The sequence below is a fragment of the Pezoporus wallicus genome, unplaced genomic scaffold (genome assembly GCF_028554395.1).
Source record: "Pezoporus wallicus isolate ANWC-B61680 ecotype Strahan unplaced genomic scaffold, APGP_CSIRO_Pwel_v1 scaffold_2584, whole genome shotgun sequence".
Lineage (NCBI taxonomy): Eukaryota > Metazoa > Chordata > Aves > Psittaciformes > Psittacidae > Pezoporus > Pezoporus wallicus.
In genome coordinates this window covers 10573497-10594191 of record NW_026642851.1, presented here as the reverse complement: position 1 = coordinate 10594191, position 20695 = coordinate 10573497, and the positions used below count along the sequence as shown (strand labels likewise).

General features: G+C 40.6%; 1 protein-coding gene across 1 annotated transcript; it reads right to left on the bottom strand.

Moving 5' to 3' along the window:
- Positions 1-1245: 1245 nt before the first annotated feature.
- RAB18 (RAB18, member RAS oncogene family) lies at positions 1246-16363 on the bottom strand. Its single transcript, XM_057432808.1, has 7 exons — positions 16236-16363; positions 12689-12744; positions 8071-8132; positions 6033-6105; positions 4149-4267; positions 4005-4071; positions 1246-2537 (listed from the first exon to the last, which is right to left on the bottom strand). The coding sequence occupies exons 1-7, from the start codon at positions 16301-16303 to the stop codon at positions 2359-2361; spliced, it is 624 nt and encodes a 207-aa protein (XP_057288791.1). The 5' UTR covers positions 16304-16363; the 3' UTR covers positions 1246-2358.
- Between the last annotated feature and the right edge of the window lie 4332 nt (positions 16364-20695).

The following is a 20695-nucleotide window of genomic DNA, read 5'->3' as shown; positions in this document are numbered from 1 at the left end:
TAACAGTGATACAATTCTGACCAGCAAAGGGGAAAACCAACGTGGGAAGTAACTGAAGCCAAATTCACTGTAACCGATACTGGAAGTGCCAGAACCCATCCCTCCAGTACACAGCTTCTTGACAGAGCAATGAGGAAAGGAGGTGAGGCACTAGGAAAAGCTATTCCTCAGGGACATAAATGAGCATGCTTGAAAGACAGTGATAGAAAAGCTATTTGCAAGTCAATTAGAAAACACCTGTTTTGGTTTTTTTACAGGAGCTGCCCCACTCCTCTCAGTCTCACTAAATGTACTGTTTGTGAATACTCCTCTCCCCAGAAAAATTTTGCATGGAAAGAACGGAGCAAATTATTTGCTTCTTCTGCAGAACAATACCTGCTATTCAGAGGACCTTGCAGTGTTGCCAGATCTGGCAGAGGCAGAATGAAAGATGAATTCAGGTCCTGTGACAAAACGATCTTTTGTGAAAACCTGAAAATTAAGTCTCTTCTCAACATACAGATGCACCCTGACTAGGGGAAAAAAAGGTATGGAAGTAAATTACAGGCAGCATCTGTAATTCATGGCCTATTGTAGCATTATGATACTTGCCCGCTATTACTGAAAACATATTTAAATAATTAAGTTAGAGTTTTAATGATCCTGGAAGTCACCTCTACTGCCAGCCTATAAAAACCAGAATCCTCTGATCTCAGATTTGCTCAGTCCAAATATTCTGCATGAAACAGCAATACAAATCTAGCATTTTAATGCAATATGTATGAATATCTAATATTAATTCCATTTACATATTTAAATTATCCTACTACATTAACACTGCTATAGATACAATATTTGGTAAAAACAACTAATAAGGTTAAATGTTCAAATTTTGGTATTGTTTCCTAGCAAGTGTAAAACAATAGAAAACAGTTTCCATGTGAAGAATAAAGTCTACTTTAACAGAAGCAGCCAAGACCTGCTGCAAAATACAGACCATGTGTGCTGACATTTACACAAAACCTTGCAGTAATAAAAGGTTGTGTCACTCACTGTATTTACAAGGAACTGCCCAATAGTTCAGTTACTGATTGCACTATCGGAATTGTTAAAGAAACAAACAAACAAACAAAAACCCCACCCAAAACACAGCCACACACAACACCACAGCATCCTTGTCATGTCCTTCAGAAATCAAATAATTTGTCCTTAAGAAGTGGCCTTGTTTAAATTGCATGTGCTAGAAAATATAAAACTACAACAGGATGAGGTTAGAAAAGTTGAATATTGTGGAAAAAATTTATTAGTCTATACAAGTCCTCAGAAACAAACCATTGGCTTTGATACAGTAAATTCAAGTGAATACTCATTGCAATAGTGTTTTCCCATACAGAAATCAGGAAGTCCTATAGCTTCCCATTTATAATGTCTGTGATAGGAAGTTTTATTTCTGAACGAGTAGCTGCACAAAGCAGACATGTGATAGAGATCTTCACAGCCACAGTGAGCTACAGTTTGAGATAAAGTTATATTACAAACACTTAGGAAAATTAGGCATCTGTACTGAAGTGTGGCAAACTGATTCACAATGAAAGAACAAAGGTGTCACTCAGACCCCTTGCCAATAATGAAGACTTTCTATAGCAAGTCTAGAGCAGACTGCATCATAAAAACCTAGAGTGCAAGAGTACCACAAATTTAGTATATAAATATCACAGGATTAAAACTCCAGTTAAGCTATCAACTGAAGTAATAATTAAAAAGAAAAAAGGGTGTCTGCCAGCTTGCAAAGGAAGCTTCCAAAGCATCTCTTCAAGAAGGTGCTGATACCAACTACAGCCTGTGCCAATTTGTATTTTAGACAGCTCTGCTGAAAGACAGAAAATGATCAGATTTGTCTAAGTACTGTATATTCTTGCTGGGTTTGATACCATTAAAAAAAAAAAAAAAAAAGCATTTAATAGAAGAGATGAAATGTAACATTTATAGCTCACACTGTTTAAGATCTGTGCACACTATATAGTTCTATAGTTTCAAGAGCATTTAAAAATAAGACGAAGCGCAGATAATGCAGTAATGCTTGTTAAGATTTGTTTAGAATAGTTACACAATGAATGTATACAGTCATAAAATTTGTAGTGCATTTGTTCTTGCACATTATGCTACTTATAAAAACCTGAAGATTGCAAATTGGGCATGCTTACCATAACATTTTCAAACTGGGAAAGCTGCAGAACATTGTTCCTAGAAGTGTTCATTGCCATGATACAAAACAAGTATGTGCAAACTGCAAGGTCCCTAAAAACAGCATTTAATGAGTTTATGTACAGAAAGATGTCACTATCTGTTTAAATACGCAAAGAATAAGCTTCCCAAAGTTTATAACATAGAACAATATCCACCACATGCTCCTCCTCCTCCATATCCTTCTTCCTTGCTTGATAATTTTACACCTCTGTTTTGGCTCTCACTCTCCCACAGTCCAGGAGTCTGAATGATTTTTTCAACAAGCTCTTCAAAGGCACACTGTACACCATCACATGTTTTTGCACTTGCCTCTAGAGAAGGGATGCAAGAAGTCAAGTGTTAGCATAACCTGCAGTAACTCATTTAGTGTTTCTCCTTCAGTTAAGTCTCAACCAACAACCTAGATTTAGGACTTCTACAATACATTCTATAACAAAATAACAGTGCCAAAATTAACAGGTATGAAGATTTCTGTCACCACATAAGGCAGCACACCTCAGACTCTTGAATGTCACTATAATCTATGGCGACAGCTATAGCTGAGCCTTATTTTCTGTGGAAAACACTTCAGCAAAAAGAAAGGAGGGTTCTACTAACTTACAATGTCGGATAAACCTGGTTGCTGTGTATTGAGTTCTGTGTATTAGTCAGAACTGCTGTACCACCACACCATAAGCAGCAAGAATCCATACTGTAAGATTCTGGGTCAGCCTCCATGATACAACCCACCTGACAAAAACCAGTAAGGGATCTCATTTTTTCCACAGTTTGCAGAATTCTGTGTAATTTCACTTTGGCTAAGACAAAAAAATTTGCTTAAAGAGTATATTATGAGGACAACAGATACCACCTGAAACTGTTCAGTCCCTTTAGGGCTTGCCGTGTTGTCCTACAGAGCCATGCAGATACTTAGCATAGGTAGCATGCAGATATATATACTTATAGTTTAATTTTCATGTTTCTATTCATCTTCCATGCACTTAACAGCTTGTGCCTTAACTTTGAACTTCTATTTCCACATACGACATATGCAGCAAAAAACAAACTCAGCAAGGTACTAGACAAAGACAGTCCTTAGTCAGAGATGAGGAACGTAACTCTCACTACAGGACATGTCAATGTACTGCTTTGCTACCAGAGTCATCCTATAAAGCAAGCCCTGCTGATCTTTAAATGAAGCATGTAATAAACTTATGCATGAGAATCACTTCACCACATACTTTATCATCATGAGGCTTTGCCTACAAAACCCATCTCATTTTGCAGTAAGATGAGACCAACATATTTGCTCCAGTCATGATTACATCATTATTCAATCCCACCCACCATTTACAAGTTAATTATATTCCCAACTACTTTTACATCCCAGCTCTAATACAGATTTCTGTCAAGTACCAGCTCTTTGCTACACCAAAAGCTGGCCACTGGTAACAGGCTTCCCTCTCTCATTTAGCTTATGATTAATTTAGCAAGTTGGCTGGAAACAGAAATCAGACAAAACTCCAACCCTAAACCAGGTTTTGTCAGACGACAGTAGTCTGTTTCTGCCCTTAGTCCTTATGAATTTCAGCATAATCATCCCCAGTTAGAATAGGTACCTGGACATATTTGGAGACAATTAAAAAAATGGCGGGGAATGCCTGTTATCTTTGTACCTACTGCAGCTGAGAAGTATCGTTAGTTTGATTGTATGTATAAAGACTATCAGTCCCACAGAGTGGTACTTCTCATTACATAACAAAAATCAAGTAAGATCCCTGCAGGTATCTATAACATACCTATGAACAACATGGAATGTTTTCTTGCAAATTTGAGACCTTCGTTTCTGTCAACTTCACGGTTTTCCTATAAGACATAGCATTAATATGCATTATTAACAAAATACACCAACAGAATACTTATTGCAGTTGAATTTGGTTTACCTTATCAATCTTGTTTCCAACTAGCATTTTCACTATGTCATTCCTTGTGCAGTATGTTTCCAGTTCATTTAACCAGTTATCCAGCTTCACAAAAGTATCTCTTCTTGTGACATCATAAACTGAAAAATATTAGCAATATTATTCCCATACTATTTTTTCAAGAAATACAGCTTATATTACAGAAGTAACACAAAACATGGCTTTTTTTAATTAGAAAACTAAAGGAGTACTCAGGATTCCAATTCATGTATTAAAGCAAGAACTGGAAAAAAGGTTGAACATCCACCAGCTGAGATTACCAATGATACTAATGCAGAGTGACTCTAAAATTCAGTCATCTACTGTTCGTGGATCAATTTATCTTGAAACATTCTAGCTTACAGGCCAGACACTATGATTCTCCAACAGCTGCAGACTCCAGAAGTAGGATACTTATTTACATCACTACAGCGAGCATACGTAAAGAGTACAGCATGTCCTTCTGCACCTGAGTTAGTGATAATCAAGACCTGTTTAACACCACTCCTACAGCTACTGATTTGACTAAAACTGTAAACTGATCACTGGTATTTATAAGGGTCTGGTGAACTACTGATTTTTCAGCATTTTAGTGTTTCACACTATTTAGCATGTGTGTGGGATATAAGTAATAATCTGCTAGGAGCAGAAAGGGCTCACAAAAGAAAGCAGACTTCGTTAAACCTAAAATCAACTACTCAGCAACTACCCAAGAGCTACTATTTTATGCTATGAAAGTATTTTATCCTTCATTCTCACATCCTGTGTGCAGAGAGGCATAAATGGCTGGTTTCAGTTAAATCTATAGCTTTGCACAAACAACCTTATTTTTAGGAAGTTGTTAGTCAGGAGATTATTAAATAAAACAAGAAAACAAACAGAAAGAGCAGAACTTTCTAGCTCCCAATCAGCGTTTGCTTACTTTTACAGCTTTCAAGAATAAGTGGCAGGATCAGTGCCAGCAACTAGGTGACTTGACGAAACATGCCTTGACAGTATTTTCCTACACCAGGAAATTACCACAACTCAGACCTGGGAAACAGCACATACAAACCAAAACCTAACAGGAAGTCTCACAAGAGAGGTTAATCAAAGTTAAAAAATTTAACTGGACACAGTATCTTACCAAGAATCTCTCAAGTCAGACACAACTTAAAAGAAAAAAAAAAAGAGAATAAAAGCAAAACAGACTTACTTCCCTGCCCTTACTTTGGCTATCTCCTCATTTCTAGCAGTGGAAAAGTTATTTAATAGATTTCCATGTATGAAAGAAAAAAGACACTTCACTATGAAGCTGCAATTACGGGTTTTGGCCTGGTTTTCTCCCACATAGATTGATGCTTTTTACGCTAGTCTTTTTTAAGTGATACTGACTGTCACTCCTATCAGTATGGAAACACAAACAGCTGAAAATCCCAGCCAAACTCCACAGTGTTTATACTAATTTCATTAGGAAAAAGGAACAGGGAGAAGGAAAAAAAAGTTGCGTACACACTCATACAGAAAAAATATACTGAGAAGTTTTTTTTCTTCTTTTTCCCTGACTCTGTGCTTAGTAAGCACAGGCAAAGACCAAAGATCATAAAGAAAAGTCACAGCAGCATAGGGACAGCTCTAAGCTATACCTTCAAACAGCAGTATCTTTCAATCTCACGCAAAAATCAGTGGTTCTCAGGCCAATGAGACTGACTACATCAACAAGACAGCAGGCATCAAAATAAAGATCTAATATATCAGTTGCTCAACACTGATACAATGATTTTCAGCATCAATTAAGATATTATAGAAAGCTTTACAGGTTTGTATAACTCCAATGTATGAAAACCCCACAAATTTATTCAAAACAGCATGCAAAGCTATACTTACCTAGGATAACACCTTGTGCACCTCTATAGTAACTGGGTGTTAATGTTCGGAACCGCTCCTGACCTGCAGTGTCCTAAAAAGCCATTCAGAACAATCAATTATTCCCAACTTGAGCAGAATCCAGTTTCTCTCTCAGGTATTCTGCTTTTAATGAGCATACGAACTAAGGTCCAAAGTATATTCCACTAGCAGATTAACTGAGTTTATACCCTCCCTTGTTTTACTACATGTTAACTTTGAAATTTTATGTTGTCTGTCCTGGGAAACACTTTTAAACTGTTAGCTGTAGGTAAGTAAGTGGACTATGTAGCAATAAGATAGCCAGTTCTGCAGAAGCATTTATTCTGCAGCTAGCACACCAGCAAGAAAGAAGCACAGGTGCAGTACTAAGATTTTGCAACAAGCATCAAAACCCATGGCAAGAAAACCAGTTCCCTCACTTCAATCACCCTGGTCCAATTGTATTTGATTCTGTGCCAGGGTAAACACATTTAACATGCTATGACAGAGCAGAAGCAAAAGAAATAAGTCAAAGGCTTTTCTTGGTTGTTAAGGGAAGTTGAATTTACATCCCCAAAGTGTTAACAGGTCTGAAGAAAAAAATACCCAAGTATTAGAATACTGTTTTCTTATTAGAGATTAAGTTACAGTGCACACTCATTGCAGACTTTATGCACAGATTTAAATAACTTCACCAGTAACCCCAGGTTAGAAGCAACACAGGAATTACTGTGGATTCAAAAAGGTTCCCTGCCAAAGAACCTGAATAACTGAACTGGACTTCAAGTCAATCAGTCAATCCCACATATCTCAAAATGGGTTTGTGTCACCATTCAGCTTTAAAAGCTTCTATTTTCCAGTTTACTGCAGAATCATTTCTTCATATTCACCAATATGAAAGAAGAGAAACCCCAAGTTAGGCCTATGTAACATTTTTCCATCCAACGATCACTAATCATTCTGCTATAGGTCTAGTTTTCCTCCTACCTATGTATTTTTCTGACAACTTGCTGCAGTTATTTTCCTGGTCAAACCTATTTATTTTACTGATGATTACTATTGTCACATCAAGACATAAGTCCTGTTTGTTAGTCAAGATATGAAACACCTTCGAAGCACCAGAAGCATGGCAATATATATTTCACATTCCACTACTACTTCCCAAGAAATAACATCTTGCTTATCTTGGACATCTTGCTTATGAGAAACATGGTTTTACTCTTGCCTGCTACAAGTCACAACTAGGTCTGCATATTTAAAAGGTGCTTCAAGTCACACAGGTGTGGAGGTTGGTTTGCAGAACGGAGAATGTTTTAAAAAAAGACTTGGAAGTACTCTTCTTTCTTCACTTGCCATGAATTTAGAAGTTCCACTTTTAACAGGAGTACATGCTAAAAACCCTGAAAGCTAAGATTACAAACACTGCCTCTCCCTCCTTCAGATGCACCTGCTACAAGAAAGACTGATGTCAAGCCTATAAAAACCCTTGTACGAGGGCTATGATGTTTTAGGCTAAAATCATTTTGAGGTAAAATTTGAGCATAAACTGAGCATGCAACAGTAATGCTTAACCTATTAATACTACTGAATTTTGCCTAAGACATTTAGGTTAAGAAGTGCACCCTTTTAAAACCTGTTAAGTATAGACAAGAATGATGCATACAGGGAAGTCTCAGCTTAGTGAGGGCTAAGACTTTGGAAGCTAAGCAATAAATTACTCATTGTAAAGGAAATCTAGGAATGGCCACATACACTGTGTTAAAGTCTGATTCAGTACCATTTCATTTCTCCTTTTCCCTACTCCTATCACAACCAGACTTGGAATGAGTGCTGCAGAAGCAGCTCAAAAGCAACAGAAGTGCCCAATTAAACAGTTGTTCCACAGTTAATTCCACCTTCTGAAGCATTCATTATTAACCTCTCACTCCTCCAAATCACCTTCATATTAAATAGAAAAGTATTCTATACAAACCACATTACACAAGCCATCACTATTCCTAAGGCAAAGCAATATATTAAGAACTTAGGAGACACGTACCCATATCGCCAGTTTAGCTTTGTTTCCATCAACAGAAATAGTTTTCACCTTGAAGTCCACACCTAGAGAAGGAAATATATTTCAGTTCTTCAAACATACTACAGCTATTTTTGAAAGAGAAGGTAAAGAAAAGAAAAACTGAGAACAAGTTCTGCTTTGACAGGAGCAGGAAGAGTTAAGTTTCATTGGCTATTTATGAAAATTGCTCCTAAACTCACTGTTCTGCTGCAAACAGGATTTTGCAAAAGCCTAAGGGCCTTTTCAGACATTGACTCAAAATGCAGTAAGTACTTATGGAAGTAAGGCAAATACTACATTTCCTGTATTAAAGCACATACTCCATGACAAATATTCAAGTTTATAATTCAAACAGGTTAACTTATATTTTGTCACAAACAAAAGAAAGACTAGGAATAATGTGGGGGCCTACTAGGATGCTGGAGAAGGACTCTTCATCAAGGACTGTAGCAAATGGACAAGGGGCAAAACGTTGTGATCTGAACAAGTGAGATTCAGGTTAGATATAAGAAGTTCTTCACTGTGAGGGTGACGAGGCACTAGAACATGTTGCCCAAAAAGTGGTAAATGCTCCATCCCTGGCAGTGTTCAAGGCCAGGCTGGACAGAGCCTTGGACGACATGTTGTAGTGCAAGGCATCCCTGCCCACAGCAGGGGGGCTAGAACTATCTGGTATTAGGGTCCTTTACAACCCAAACCATTCTGTGATTCTATGAACTTTCTATTTGTTACTCATACATGTTTTCTCCTTGAGTATATCCATCACCTTGAGGAACAACATACTTTCAAAATAAAGAAGGAACCTGCATTCAGGTAACTATACACTCTGTTTCCTATCTTAAACAACCTGATCAAGGCCCATCAAGGTGATCATGCAGAGGTAAACCATATAAAGACACACTCATCTACTCTATGACTCTATCCTGTGAGAAGTAATGTTATATGACAATAATTCCTCTAATAAAGATGTCAAATAAGCTTTGAATGAGTTGAACACATAGTGTATCTCTTACAGGGATTCCAGCAATACCAGGAACTCCCCAGTCCCATGCTCCATGACCAAGAATTAAATAACAAAACAAAAAATGTCAAGCCAAGGTGTGTAAGATGTTAATGACTGCAAATTTGAAGGATATAGCAACACACATCAGTTTGAAAGGCTGAGGACATCTATGATCCATTTTACTGTAATTTAATCCTTAGGTTACCAATAACAAATAATCCAAAGTATGTTTCAATTATTTCAGAGCGACTCACTCCTCAAGAGGCAGCAGCCCTGAAAGAAACTAGTAGTGTGGAAAGTTGATACACTTGAAAGCTGTTAACATAAAGGTAACAGCAATCTTTTTGCACTTTGACTTACAATGGTAGCCATCTACTACAAGAATTTTTGTTTAACTAATCTTATACAAAACATTTAAGCAGGGCATCATGATCAGCAAACTGTGCTTATAGTTCCAAGGCCATGCAGATTACAAACAAGCGCAAACAGCTGCCAAAATATGTTCAACTTAGCCACAGAGGGTATACAGGATGCTTAAGGAAACGCACATTGCAAGCAGGTTTACAGCTCACTGCAACTGAGGTTTAAAAGGTTTTTTTTTTTCCTCTTTATTTCAAGGAAAACTCTACCAAGCTACATTAACTTTTACAGTAACTGAACAGAACTCTGTTTTTTCAGGGATTAATTCCTAGTCCCTAACCTAGTTTATCTCTTCTTTCACTGTAATTGCGTATTTCTTTCCATAAACTGTAAAATTAGCCATTGCTCAGCCAGGATGTCCAACAGCTCAGAGTGCATTCTTTTATCAATTAGTCTGACATTAAAACCTGTAGCTGCAGATATTACAAGTCTATCAGACACTTAATGCAACAAATCAAAGGTATGTCATAGTACTTTCAAGAAGGAAAACTTTCTTCCTTAGGACAAATGACTAAAGGGTATTTTGAAGCCACAGTATCCTTCCCATTCAGTAAACAGATTCACTATCTTGTGCCTGAACAGTTAACAGAACGTACATATACACCTTTAGTTAGCCTTGCTGCTGGCTTAAAATGAACAGATGCTTTAAATTCTGCATAAGCAATGCAAGTAAATCAAGAATTTGAAGTAGTGAATAAATCCCATGTGTGACAGACTTACTATTGAAAAGCAGAAGTATTAAAACTACCTAAGAGCACATCAAAGTATATCCTCTGAAATAATCAAGAGATGGCAAACATAATTCTAGCAAAGGAAGGAGTTCAACACATATAAAAGTAAGTTCAAAAAAAAAACAAAACAAAAAACTTTCTAATAACTACATTTTTTATTACTGATCTGCCACAAAAGAGGAAAAGTAGAAAAAATGCAGACTAAGGAAATCCTGTTTAATTGAATAAACAGGGTACTTATGTTCCCTAAATACTTCAATGAAACACAGACATATTTGTGTGGCATGTCAGTTCTGAGCTTTCAAGAGTGATGTTTCTACCCTTGACAACAGAAAACAGACAGTGATTTCCACCATGCCTTGAAGGAAGCCAGAAGCAAGACAGCTCTACAATACTGTACTCCTGTGTGTTGACACCTACAGGACCTGGCACTACACGCTAACCTACTATGGACTTACAGTCTGCAAGGAATAGCTCTGTTGCCTGCATGCTGCTCTCACATTTAGCTCAATGTGCCATGCTGTATTTACAGAAAGTATAAGATGAGCTAGAGTGTATTGCTTGTGAGGTAGGTAACTGACAAGTTGGACAGCTTAAAGTTGGAGGACTCCAAGTGCAAGGAAGGCTAAAAAGTTATGAGAAATCAGATCTGTGCAAAACATCACTCATGAAATAGGAACTTCACTGAACACTTATCTAGAATCTCTCACAAAAACAGGAGGCAAGCAAAGATAAGCATAAGCAGAAAGAACAGAAAATACTAGGGTATATATAGTCTAATAAGATCCATGTGATGAAACCCAGCAAACATGCCAGAGAATGCAAGGAAGACAGGTGATCCTACCACAGGCAGAGTAGGATCTGCCAGTAGCAAACCTTGAGCTGTTGCTATGTAACAGCCAACACTTAGCTACCACACATTGCTGCTGCGCATTTTTGACAAATCCCAAAGAATTACTTCAGGGAGTAATTCCTTAATTTCTCAAACAGTGCACCGATGCCAGTTTTTGTAAAGAGTATTCTGTTGTATGAACAGCAGAATGAAAAACCCAATAAAGATGCCCACACTGACACCAAATTAGTCAGTATTTGAATTGGTATTCAAAACATGACGCAAGCTAAAGTAGCTATTCTGCACTGACTTCCTGGCCCATATGGTTGACATACCAAGAAAGTGACGTGATCTGAAGCATGTATTGCGTCAAAACTACTTAGATTAGAACACAAGATTGCCATCTTCAACACCTGGTCTGCTCCACTCCCATTTCTTTCCATGCTATCTTCCCTCATGAACTGAGGTAAGGCTACTTGCACAAGTACAATTTTATGAACAGTGAAATGAACAAAAATAGGCCTCTCCCCTTGGCTGCTCAGTGCTTTATGTGAAATAGTACTCCTGTATCTTACTAACATTAACAAAAATTGTATCAATTTATTGACTTCTTGAGCAATCAGACACAGCTGGCTTTGTTTGCCAACAGCTGAACAAAAAAAAATTTATACAAGTCCTGAGCCAGAAGTCTTCCTACAGAGGTAGTGAAAAATGCAACTGAAATGCATTGTGTGTAAAAGTCTTCTCTATTTTTGATTACTTCAGTTAATTTGGTACAGAGCTGCAACACTTTCTTTAAGTTTCATTCTGCTTCATTGGACAGCCACCTATATAGTATATCCTGCATTCTGGGTCACAACTCCAGCACAACTGACTTCACTGTTGGTAGGTATCATACTAACACAGCAAGGATATCACTGCTTTTTTCCCCAGCAGCTCATAGATTCTTGGCTCTCTTCCCTTCTTCAAGACTGAGAAGTTACTAAGGGGTTAAGCAGGAGAGAAAAAGCTACATTGTAATTTCCTCCCTATAAAGGAGAAGCAGAAGCCACACAGAGCCTAGTACAGTCTAGTAGCGCCAGGATTTGCAAGACCTAACATCCCGTTCCAGGGGGAGTCTTCAGTCTTCTCAAGATAGCTACCAAGTGTCATATTACATTGAACACAAGTTCTGGGCAGCAATATTGCTGTTCAAACAACTTGAGAGTTATCTTGCACAAAAAAAAAAAAAAAAAGAAAAATCAGTAGGTGATGTAGCAGTAGCTCTTACATTTCTATTTTAGCCGGAAACACAGGCAACCAGGAAACTGCAAGTTGTTCCATCAGAGCTTTTTACTGCTCATACCTATCACTTCCATTTTCATGGTGAAAGGTGACACCTCTGTTTTCCCAGCCAAGGATACTTTTTTGCATAAAGAGGAGAAATACAGGCCAATACAGTTAGAGCTCTAACCAATAAGAGCTGGATGCTGGAACTGCATCAACATCATGTTTTCGCTATGAGGAACCAGACATGTCTGAACTTCACTACCAGTCAGGAAAGTCTGAACAAGCTACAGTTTTGTCCTGAAGGAGGTATAAATTTTTCTAATGTAGCATCAGCACAATACTTACCAATGGTTGCTGCAAGTTCCGGGTCAAATGTATCATCTGTGAATCGCAGCAGAAGGCTGACAAGAGGGGAAGAAAAATAAGAGTTGCTATTACTGCAGAATAGCCATAGCTTGCCCAAAGTTTGTAAATTACAAGTCTGAAAGCAACAACAGGATCATACGACTAAATAAAAACACAATTCATTTTTCCATAATTTCTCTCCTACAACAGCCAAAGAAGGGAACATGAAAAAAACACAGTAGACATGCTCTGCTAGAATAGCACAGGCCTCTTCTATGCCTAGAATCATAGAATAGTCAGGGTTGGAAAGGACCTTAAGATCATCTAGTTTCAATCCCCCCTGCCATGGGCAGGGACAATTCACACTAAATCATGCCACCCGAGGCCTCGTCCAACCTGGCGCGAACACTGCCAGGGATGGAGCATTCACAACTTCCTTGGGCAACCCATTCCAGTGCCTCATCACCCTTACAGTAGAGAACGTCCTCCTTACATCCAATCTAAACTTCCCCTGTTGAAGTTTTAACCCATTACCCCTTGTCCTATCACTACAGTCCCTAATGAAGAGTCCCTCCCCAGCACCCCTATAGGCCCCCTTCAGATACTGGAAGGCTGCTATGAGGTCTCCACACAGCCTTCTTTTCTCCAGGCTGAAGAGCCCCAGCTTCCTCAGCCTGTCTTAGTACCGGAGGTACTCCAGTCCCCTGATCATCCTCGTGGTCCTTCTCTGGACTTGTTCCAACAGTTCCATGTCCTTTTTATGTTGAGGACACCAGAACTGCATACAATACTCCAAGTGAGGTCTCACAAGACCAGAGTAGAGGGGCAGGATCACCTCCTCCGACCTGCTGGTCACGCTCCTTTCGATGCAGCCCAGGATACAGTTTGCTTTCTGGGCTGCAAGTGCACAGTGAAACCAGCTCATGTTCAGGTTCTCATCGACCAACACCCCCAAGTCCTTCTCCACAGGGCTGCTCTGAATCTCTTCTCTGCCCAACCTGTAGCTCTGCCTGGGATTGCTTCAACCCAGGTGTAGATCCTTGCACTTGGCATGGTTAAACTTCATAAGGTTGGCATCAGCCCACCTCACAAGCATGTCAAGGTCCCTCTGGATGGCATTCCTTCCCTCCAGTGTATCAACCAAATCACATAGCTTGGTGTCACTGACAAACTTGCTGAGGGCACACTCAATCCCACTGTCCCTGTCACCAACAAAAAGGTTGAACAAAATCTAGTCTATAACCCATATGGCTCTTTGAAAAGAAAGCACCAAGTTGTAAAATCAGTTGCCTGAACATTCACATGGTCTGCTTCTCCAAGCATTTTACTTCTACCTTATCCTATTTTGGTTGTCCCAGAATTCAATACAAGAGATTTTCTTTTCTTTGAAGTTTCATATTGCCTCACCCAGCATCTCTAAGTTTGAGAGAAAAGTCAGCTTCTCACCCCAGAAATAACTCTTTGACCTGGACACACAGCAGAACAGTAAGACATCTCACCACTGTCTTACCATTTTTTATCTGTTTATAAGGACTGTCACACAAACATTTCCCCCTATCCTTATGGATACATTTGCTGCCGGAAGAGCAGCAGCTACAAATAAGACTCATCAGGACATCACACTGGAGTAGTAGGGTCCCTCAAAGAAGTGCCCTTAAAGCCACTGTACCTGTGCCAAATGTAATTATTTTGGCAAGAGACAAAGACTCAGCATACGGTTTTTAAAATCAGCAGCCTTATGCCTCTGTGGCAAGTGTATATTACCATGTGGCAGGCAGCTGTTTTGCTATGACTGACAGCTTCTATTCATTTCCACACCAGACAAACAAAACAAAGCCCTATTTATTTTTTGGTGTGTCCTTGTCCCCCCATTTTTCCCCTCCTCTCTTCTTTCTGCATGCGAATCTAGCTGCCAAGTCCTTTTTAGCATTTGGACACAGTCCTGCATTGACAGAAAAGCAACTACTGAAATTCTTTTACTTCAATAAGGCTGGGTGACAACTCCAAAGATAACCACAGACCAACCTTTTTTTCCCTACTGCAGAACCCCTAAATCACATGATAGCTTTATTTATCAAATAATAATTAAAACTTTTAAAAGATAATAATCACATCAGTTTTTACTGGTACCTTCAAACAGTTGTATCAGGACGCTATTTAAGAGCAGCTATTTTTAGTTGCAACCAAGACTAGTTTCACTCAAAATAGACAAAATATGGAACCCCCATTTTGCCACCAGAATAAACACATCAGTTTACAAGTCCTGAGTTCTAAATCCAACCAACTTCTTTCCCCACCTTTCTTTCATATGCAAATATCCTCTTTCACAAAGTACAGCACATTCACAGGGACCACGTTTAAGGCAGCATTTGGTTCAGTCAGGACTCCAGCCACTTACTGTAACTTTGCTAATACAAGCTTAACATCTGACTTTTTCTAAAGTAACAGGCAAGCGACACAAATTCAGGAATACTTCAGAAGAAAGTTTCTGTACCTGAACAACAGTAGTGTTATTGCTTCATAGCAATTTATTTTCTCTACATAAAGTCTCTTTTAACAATTTTACTGACATAAAGAAATAACCACATAAGTAGGTATACAAAGCCATTGTCCATACTATCTGTCTGAGGATAAAAATTTTTCCATATGGAAAAAAATAATTTCCATTTATAAAAGATGACCTCAACTAAAAGAAATTTGCTCATATGTCTGTCACCAGAGGCCTACTGTACTAGATTACCAACTCAGTAGGCAATGCAAAGGAGTGGCTCACAGATTTTTAACAGATACATTTGGAGGTTTTTGTTTGGTTTGGGCGGGGTTTTTCTTTGTTATGATTGCTGTTGTTTTCTGTTTAAATAGCAATTTATATGTTATTAAGGGTCATAGTAGAAATTTAATCACTGCCATAAAAATCACCAAATCCAACATGACTAGCATAGTACATTCTCAGATGCCATTTATATCCCACTTCCTTTAGTAAGAACTAAGACACTAACATAGAAAAGTTAAAGAAAAAAATACTAGAAGGCACAAAAGGTAACTTAGACCAAAGCCATGAGAAGGGCAGGGCATGGGAAGGGCGGGGAGGAAATCAACCTCAAAGTTCTCGAGAAACAGTATAACTAGCAGAAGAATCAGTGGCAGAACTATTTCACTGCTTATTTTAGACGTCAGTGTGCCCCTTCTGCACCCAGTGCGGGGTCACTTGTGACTCTACATTTATATATTATGTACAGGACTAACCCCAAAGGGACAGACACCAGTGCCGCCCTCCCCTCTCGGGGCCGGCGGCCGGGGGAGGGCTGCGGAAGGGGCTGACAGCCCTGGGCGGGGACAGCCTCTCGCCTGAGGAGGACTGGCTGAGAAGGGGAGAGGAATCCCAGCCGCAGGGCCTACACCTCCTCAGGGTAGGCCGCGGCCAGGCCGGGTGGCCGCGGAGGCAGAGGTGGCGTCGTCCAACACGGCACCACAGGAGGCTAGGCCGGGCCCGGCCGGTGCCCCGCGTCATGGCAGGAGAGGCTGGGGGAGGCGTGCGCCCCCTCACCTGGATTTGCCGACGCCGCTCTCGCCAATGATGAGGATCTTCAGGGTAGTCAGCACGTCCTCGTCCATCCCGTCAGCGCGCCCGGTCCGCTCCGGCCTGACTCAACCCCGACCGACGCTCCCTGCGCAGGCTACAGTGGCACGGCCTGCGCCTGCGCAGCCCGCCACCCCTGCCCGAGCGCCCCTTCGCTGCCTGCCCTGCGCATGCGCCTCAAGTGTGCCAGCGGCGGGGGAGAGGCAGAAGAACATCGCCGCCCCGGCGGAGGGTGCATGCGCGGGGAGCGGGAGCCGAGCCGAGCCGAGCCGAGCCGAGCCGAGCCGAGCCGAGCCGAGCCGAGCCGAGCCGAGCCGAGCCGCGCGCCCGGTGTTTGTTTACAGCGGGTTGTGAAGAGGGGCTGCTACCTCTCCGTGAGGTGGAAGCCCTGCTCCTGCCCGGCGACCCCGGGGTGTGGGGCGAGGGGACTGCCCATGGGTTTTCAGTGTCTGTTGTTGTCGGGAATCAGGGTCGTTGGAGGAAAGAAATCGGGTAAAATTGCAGGGAAGGAGAAGACTAGCAGCACAATGGTAGCTGGGCAGCTCCCTGTGCTGGAGCAGAGCAAGCAGCCGCCTCTCGAGGAGACAGCTAGTCAGGAGCCCACCACCAAAAAAACCTAAGGGTCGTTTGATCAGTACCTCCTCCTATGTCCGTCAGAGTGAATGGCACTACATACTTTTCTGGCAGCAGAATCTGCCACCCTCCATTAAAAGCCCTAAATGCTCTTCTAAATTTGTTTCAGATGTTTGCCTCTTTATAACCAATGTGGCTAACATGCTGTCACGCTTGAAACCTACCTCAGGCCATGTGTAAGCAAGTGCAACTCTTAATCAAATGCATGTCTGATGTGGGTCTGAAATGCTCCTCGGCCTATGCTACAGTAGTTGGGCCAGCTGTTCACGTCCAAAGATGAACTCCATAATATACGAAATGGCCTTAGGTTCTTGTGCAGTCACACCAAATGAAAGAGATGAAGCCATGTCACAGTCTGCACAAGGCAGGTGTGCCTGCGGGTTTTGTCAGCATGCTGGCTGCAGAAGGCACAGTTCTTCTAGCAGAAGCCCGGGTTTGCTGGGCAGTTGCCTTCAACCGAATTACAGGGTCAACAGAGTAACCGTTGTTTTGTGTCTGTAGTAAACACTCTGGTGCCTGGCTCCTTCCCCTTGCAGAATGTGATCTCCTGCCTCTTTTACCCCAGAAAACCAACTCCCAGGATAAGTGCAATAACAATAATTATCCTATTAAATTACGGAGGCATATTCTGTAATTAAACATGTGCAACTGCCTGGCTGTGTTTATATCAGGACTGTGCCTGTTTATTAGTAATTATCAGAGTTTTATTGAAGGTGTGACTTAGTTTTCGTGGTTTGGATTGTGTTTTGCTGCCATACAAGAAAGCAGTATGTTGATACTCTAGTTTTTGCTGAAGCATATTGGAGCTATGGGGTTTTAGTGTGAAACAGGATAGGAATTAGAATTTGGAGAGTGGACCCAAACAGCAAAGTATTCTACTAAGGATGCTGAATCCCAGAAAGTGTTTGTATTCTGGGACTTGATTTCCCACCCCCCACCCCCCCAGTGTAACCATAGAATCAAGCTATTCAATATGGATATTAGTCCTGATTCTATACCTTACTCAGAATGAAAGGCTGGCCAGGATGGCATTCAGATTCTTGACCTTAATGATAAGCAGACACCAAAAAGCAGTCAAAGCGTGCCCTAACAGCTCATGCTATGGATGTGATGCTTTAGACCTTCCTAAGCATACCCTCTGAGAGTAGGTGTTTCTCCATGTTGTCCTCCTTCACATAGTTCTCTCAGTCTGAGATTGGATCTGTGTGCTGCAGTCAATTGCCTGTGTATCTATTTTAAGTCTGAAAAGCTGGGCCATGTTGTACATTTTTCATCCCTATTATAGGAGGCAGTGGTAGTAGATGATTAAAGTAGCCCAAACCTAGATCCTTCAAAATAAGAGCATTATTTATTCACTGAAAGATGTGCAATAATCAGGGCAGAATCATAGAATCATAGAATGGGCTGGGTGGAAAGGAACCTTTTAAAGATCAGCTAGTTCCAGTGTCATTGCTACAGGCAGGGACACCTTCCATTAGACCAGGTTGCTCAAAGCCCCATCCAGCCTGGCCTTGCATCACTAGCCTGGCCTTGATCACTATCAATTCTTTGTAGTTTATTGAAGATGAGCCACATCTTGTTTACAAGAATCCTGATTTTACCTCCATATTGCCTTTTTCATCCCAAATGCGCTTGTTTTCCTGTTTAGCTTTTGTAGGGTTTCTTCAGTGAAGCCATCTCCAAATTGGGAGAGACTTGTTGGGAGACTAGTCTGCTGTAATTCTTGGGTGTCTGCCTGTTTTCTTGCGTGCTTTTCACTACTCATCTGGAGTCCTCACTCATGACAGCCCAATCCCTTTCTTTAATAAAGCAGGAGGTTCATTTTGTTGTTTTTTTTAAATTTTTATCATTTACTATCCCAGTGATCACAGCCTCAGATGTGGGAGGGTCAAGCCATAACAGCTTGGTTAACCTCCTTGATAATTAGTCTTCCTAGAAGAATACTTGGAGGTCTTTTGACTGCATCTTTTTATGCTATGCTGTTTCCTCTTGATTTCTTCTCAGTGATCTCTGGATTTCTGGCAGAATGCCATCAAGCAGATCAATTTGTCTGCATATATATTTGTAAATAATTGTGCATATACTTTCCTTATTGTTCATACACTGCTAAGGGAAGCAGTCTGATGGTAGGAAACTAGCATTACTTGTTCCAAGGCAGCTTGTCAGCATGTATGGAGTAGTATATATGTAAAGAGAATAAATTTGCATTTCAGGGTTACCTCTCATGTTTTTACAGTCTTGCATGGAGGCTGCCTCATTCCTGGGCTCAGGGAAGTAAAAAAATGTCAGCTCCATCTGAGCTGGCACTAAATGTATGTGATCAATGTTTCTGAGGTTTTGATTACTTCACAGAAGTAAGAAAGAATAGAAAACATGTTAACAGTGATACTTCCTGTATTCTCAGCATCAGAATTCCCTGTCTGCTGTGTTACAGACTTGGCTATATCCTTGACCATGAAAACAGGTCATTGGGACTGAGTAACCGATTACCTTTCTCAGATGGTGGGGAATTGTTTACAGTCCCTTCCTTAGAGTTGGGATCTACAATTAAACAGCCATTGCACTTCATATGTCCTCAGGGTACCCTAGACCAGTTGCATAGCACAGTGCCCTTAGGGAGCCACTGAGAGCAGGTAAAGGCTAGAAGGACCTCCAGCCAGTTTGTTTCTGCTGAACTAGCTGCAGTGTGACCTTAGCAACAGAGAGAAGTGTGTCAGTAATGAGTCAGTAATGTAATGTGAGAGATATAAACAACAAAGGGTTCCCTCAGTCTCATGGTGTGTCTGAAAGACACCTGGGAGCCTTTGGTAAGTTCACTTGAACCATCTACCACAGCTTGAATATGGGGATAATGGTATTTGCTATAGAAGACTACAGAACCAGCAAGGGTGATATGCTAAGGGAGCTAAGAGTATGTTTTCCCTATGAGCACTGCCTATGTTAGTATGAAATTCATGATGGGAGACTGGCTATACAAGTGCATGGCTGTCTTCCTCTCTCCCCCTTCATGAATGCTATCACTAGTCAAAAGAGGCCTTGAAATGTATAGGTTCTGTTTAGGTTGTTTAGGTACACAAAAGTCTCAGGAGCATGCATGTCTCCAGGTGTCAAAGTCCTTAATTCACTGGTACTTTGAAAGATTTTCTTAGTTATGTCAACAATGCGCAATGCCCAGCAGAAGATGAGAAGGTCTGCCACTTCAGAGAGGTTGACAGCAACATATAGGTCTCATGTTGAAATGACTAATCCTGCTCTCCCATTTCCAGATTGTGAGGCTGACCCATGAGTTGTCATGGCAGTGAGTCAGGAGTTATGATTTACGGTGAAACAGGTATGATTGCTCAGCTTACCAGTCCCTCCTAGTAGAAATGACACACATACACATGCTTATTCTTTTTTTTCTTCTTCACACAGGAATTTCCAAACTTGTAAAAGTTATTATCTGCATATGTGTTAGATTCAGGGAGGTTCCTTTTCTGTGTGACATCCTTAAACATAGTCAGCACATCCATAGGATTTCACATTCAGCAAATCATAGCAAGGAGTGAAAGTGCAGCAGCAGTCCCAGAACTCTAGGCAAGATTTCTCTGGAGAGCACTCTGCAATGTAAATGATCCTGCTGTGGCTGGCCACTTCTTTTCTAAAGAATACAGCCTATATTTATGAAGCAGTTACACTCTGAGAAATTAAGATACGTTGCTTATAGTCAACACAGTTGTAAAAAGTGAATTGCATACAGCATTGAGGTTGTAACAGACAGGAATCAGCTACTTGCGAAGAACAAGAAAAATAGT

What these genes read in the sequence shown, in the direction of transcription:
- RAB18 (XM_057432808.1), bottom strand. Translation starts at nt 16,303, where the DNA reads ATGGACGAGGACGTGCTGACTACCCTGAAGATCCTCATCATTGGCGAG. An exon ending in AAGCTAAACTGGCGATATGG is followed by an intron (nt 6,106 to 8,070) that starts GTACGTGTCTCC and finishes ATGGCTTTTTAG; the next exon opens with GACACTGCAGGTCAGGAGCG. An exon ending in ACATTCCATGTTGTTCATAG is followed by an intron (nt 2,538 to 4,004) that starts GTATGTTATAGA and finishes TCCCTTCTCTAG; the next exon opens with AGGCAAGTGCAAAAACATGT.